Raw genomic sequence first — 2,786 nt, forward strand, 5'->3', positions numbered from 1 at the left:
GGGGGGGGGGTAGACCGCAAACGGAGCCCGCTTATGAAAGTCGTGTGATGACCAAACTACGCAGTGGCAGAAAGAAAACTCAAATCCCAGGGACCCACATTAGCGCAGAATCCTTGTGCTCGCACTTGGCATGTTTCTGATATGCAACATCGACGACACCTTCTGCGTATCCGCCAAGAGCTGTTTCAAGTTGACGCTGTTTAGCGTGTTCGTGGTGTACAATTTCACGGGCCTATGATCATGCACAGATCAATTATATGTACAAATCACTGTAGTTCCAGCCCAGAATATACCCGAATTTCCTTTGCGACTACGGCGATCCAGAATGGTGTGCATTCAAGGGTAGACTCTTGGAGCCAAAATAATGATCTCAAACGAGCACACGCTACGGCCAAAATAAATTGCTTTAATTGAATTCTGATTGGTGACCTGTAAGTGCGGCGAGATCTAATTGAGTGGCCACGTTGAGGCAGTGTCGCCTTTTTATCACCATAGCTTCATGCTTTCCCAAAACAGTGAAGTCGTCAAGATTCTGCCGAGATGTCTTAACAGCAGTGATATAGCAGCTTCTAGCCTGGATTATGTCTGAGAGACAAGCGGAAACCGCGCGCATGCACGTGCACCTAAGACGCTGCAAGATGGACTTGCAAACACGCACACAATCAAGAAGGAACTTAAACATAAAAGGCACAAGAGCTAACAGACTCAGGAGTTGATTGGCCGCGTTTGGGAACACCAGATGATTCATTTGGTGCTCGATGTTAGAGACTTGCAATAATGAAGTCATGAAGATGCCATTTTCTTTCGGCAGAAAAGTCTGACTTGCGTACTTAAAAAAGCTCCACCCTCCAGATCGATCAGCCGCGCCCTTAAGTAAATGCACAACTTCTTGCATGGCAAAGTCAACTGGTCTTGGAAACATTGAGCTCGTGGCTGCAATTCCCGCTGAAGATCGAGTTTTGGCTTCCACCATTGCCAGGGGAAGAAGCCACGAGCCCCCAGTCCGCTGACAGCACTCCACAGAGAGGCTCAATAGTATGACATCAAAGTCACTAGGATGATCGCAGCATACAGGCTGCGATGATCGACCAGAGGTCGTATTCAGATCCCAGCCTCTCAGAGCATCCCGAATCAACAGTATCATCAAACGTATATGCCAAATATCGTCCTCCAATGCAGCAGCAGTCCGAGCACGAAGAACAACGGCGCCTGCACCTGTAAAGTTGTGTAAAGACGCAAACAAGAACATTACGCGCCTGCTGCAAGTGCTGTCGAGTCGAAATGAGCTCCAACGTGGAGCACACGCTCGAGGATGATTTCCAATGCAAATGATCCACTGACGCGCGCTTGCCTAACATCAAGTTTGCAAGGAGGAAAACTCGCATCGAGCTCAGACTGTGTAATGCGATCTTCAATGAGCTTGAAGTACCACTGAATTTCGCGCTCACAGCTGGTGTGAAAATAGCCTCGCGGAGCTTCGAGATACATGGATAAGAGATATTCGATCGTGAAAGTAAATAGACGTGGAGGTAAAAACACGCCATCAGGGTGGCTGGTGGCAATCCAATTGCGATCCGGTCTTGAAAAACGCTTGGATTGATGTGCGACTCGCAATGATTGCAATAACGTAATCGTTCGACTTATACAATTTGACATTGGTGATGGGTGCGCAGGACGCATCCGGGATGTAAGCTGGGCCAGCGCAGATGAAATTTCGGTTCTCTCGCATCTGAGGAAGTTTTTCTCAGGATATAATTCAGCCGTCAATAGTATCGTCACACTAGCAGACGTTTCCCATTGTGTCATAACAACCGGAAGCACTGAGTTGCCTATTCCCGCCACATGTCAAGCAATCGAGACCGCAAAGTTGACATCAGCAAAAAATGAAACAAAGAATTTGCTAGGGGAAGATGGGTACCACATAATTGCTTACGGTATTTTTTTATTGGCCGATGTTAGTAGGAACCGCGCAACTTGATCTTCACCCGGTTTGAACCATTCGCCGTGGATACACTAAACAGTCGAGAATTGTAAAGAAAGGAAATAATTGCATTTACGGCAGTACAATATGTTTCCGGTAACGAGTTAGTGAGTTTAGACCTATCATCATCCAGCTAAATAAAACTGCTGGTTGTGGTGGTCCTCTCCCAGCTCGCCGCTTCCCCGGGGTCCGGGGTGGCGCGGCTTATATTTTTTGGGGTCATATGGTTTCTCCTAACATCCAAGGGTTGGGTTTGAATGATGAGTTGCTGGAGCATTATAGGAAGGAGGTGGGTGAGATGGCCTTGGGTATTTTGGATGGCAAGCCTTTCAACTCGCCCGTCCATGAGGGCATACTCCTGACTTGTATGTTGGAAATTCTACCCTCCTAAGACTGGTCGGCAACCTATGGCCGCAACGGCCACACTACTGGAGCAGAACCTGCAGTTGCGACCTGCACCCGCTCCCCCGAGAAGGAGCTCTAGGATTGAGCATACCCCTAACAAGCACTACGTAAAACCCAGCAATCTCAATTAATCAAGCTATGGACGATCCCCGCGACTGCATTTTGGCTCGAGGGAGGGTGTGCGTTGGCACGATTTGGGAGAAGGGGGGTGAGATTAAGACTGCGAAGTTTCAGGTCTGAAGACCATGGGGTTGGGCGCGCGCGCCATCGTCTAAAAGGCCATAATATGTGCGGTGTAGTGAGGGTGAGGGGTCGCATCGCCGCGATCGTCGCGCGCGAGCCCCAAACTTGGTAGACTCGACCTATGAATGTATCAGAGTGCCACCGTAAGCTGTAGCCC

At 48.9% G+C, this 2,786-nt stretch overlaps 1 protein-coding gene across 1 annotated transcript in view; it reads left to right on the forward strand.

Annotated features, from left to right (window-relative positions):
* Window positions 1-2,204: 2,204 nt before the first annotated feature.
* Window positions 2,205-2,786, forward strand: part of AURANDRAFT_68036 (hypothetical protein) — a gene marked incomplete at both ends in the record, with an annotated part of 2,410 nt that continues 1,828 nt past the window's right edge. The window contains 3 exons of the mRNA XM_009043635.1: window positions 2,205-2,346; window positions 2,621-2,636; window positions 2,686-2,756. Of these exons, the coding sequence (XP_009041883.1) occupies window positions 2,205-2,346; window positions 2,621-2,636; window positions 2,686-2,756 (229 nt within the window). The remainder of the gene's footprint in view (window positions 2,347-2,620; window positions 2,637-2,685; window positions 2,757-2,786) is intronic.

Source organism: Aureococcus anophagefferens (genome assembly GCF_000186865.1).
Source record: "Aureococcus anophagefferens unplaced genomic scaffold AURANscaffold_60, whole genome shotgun sequence".
Taxonomy (NCBI): Eukaryota; class Pelagophyceae; order Pelagomonadales; family Pelagomonadaceae; genus Aureococcus; species Aureococcus anophagefferens.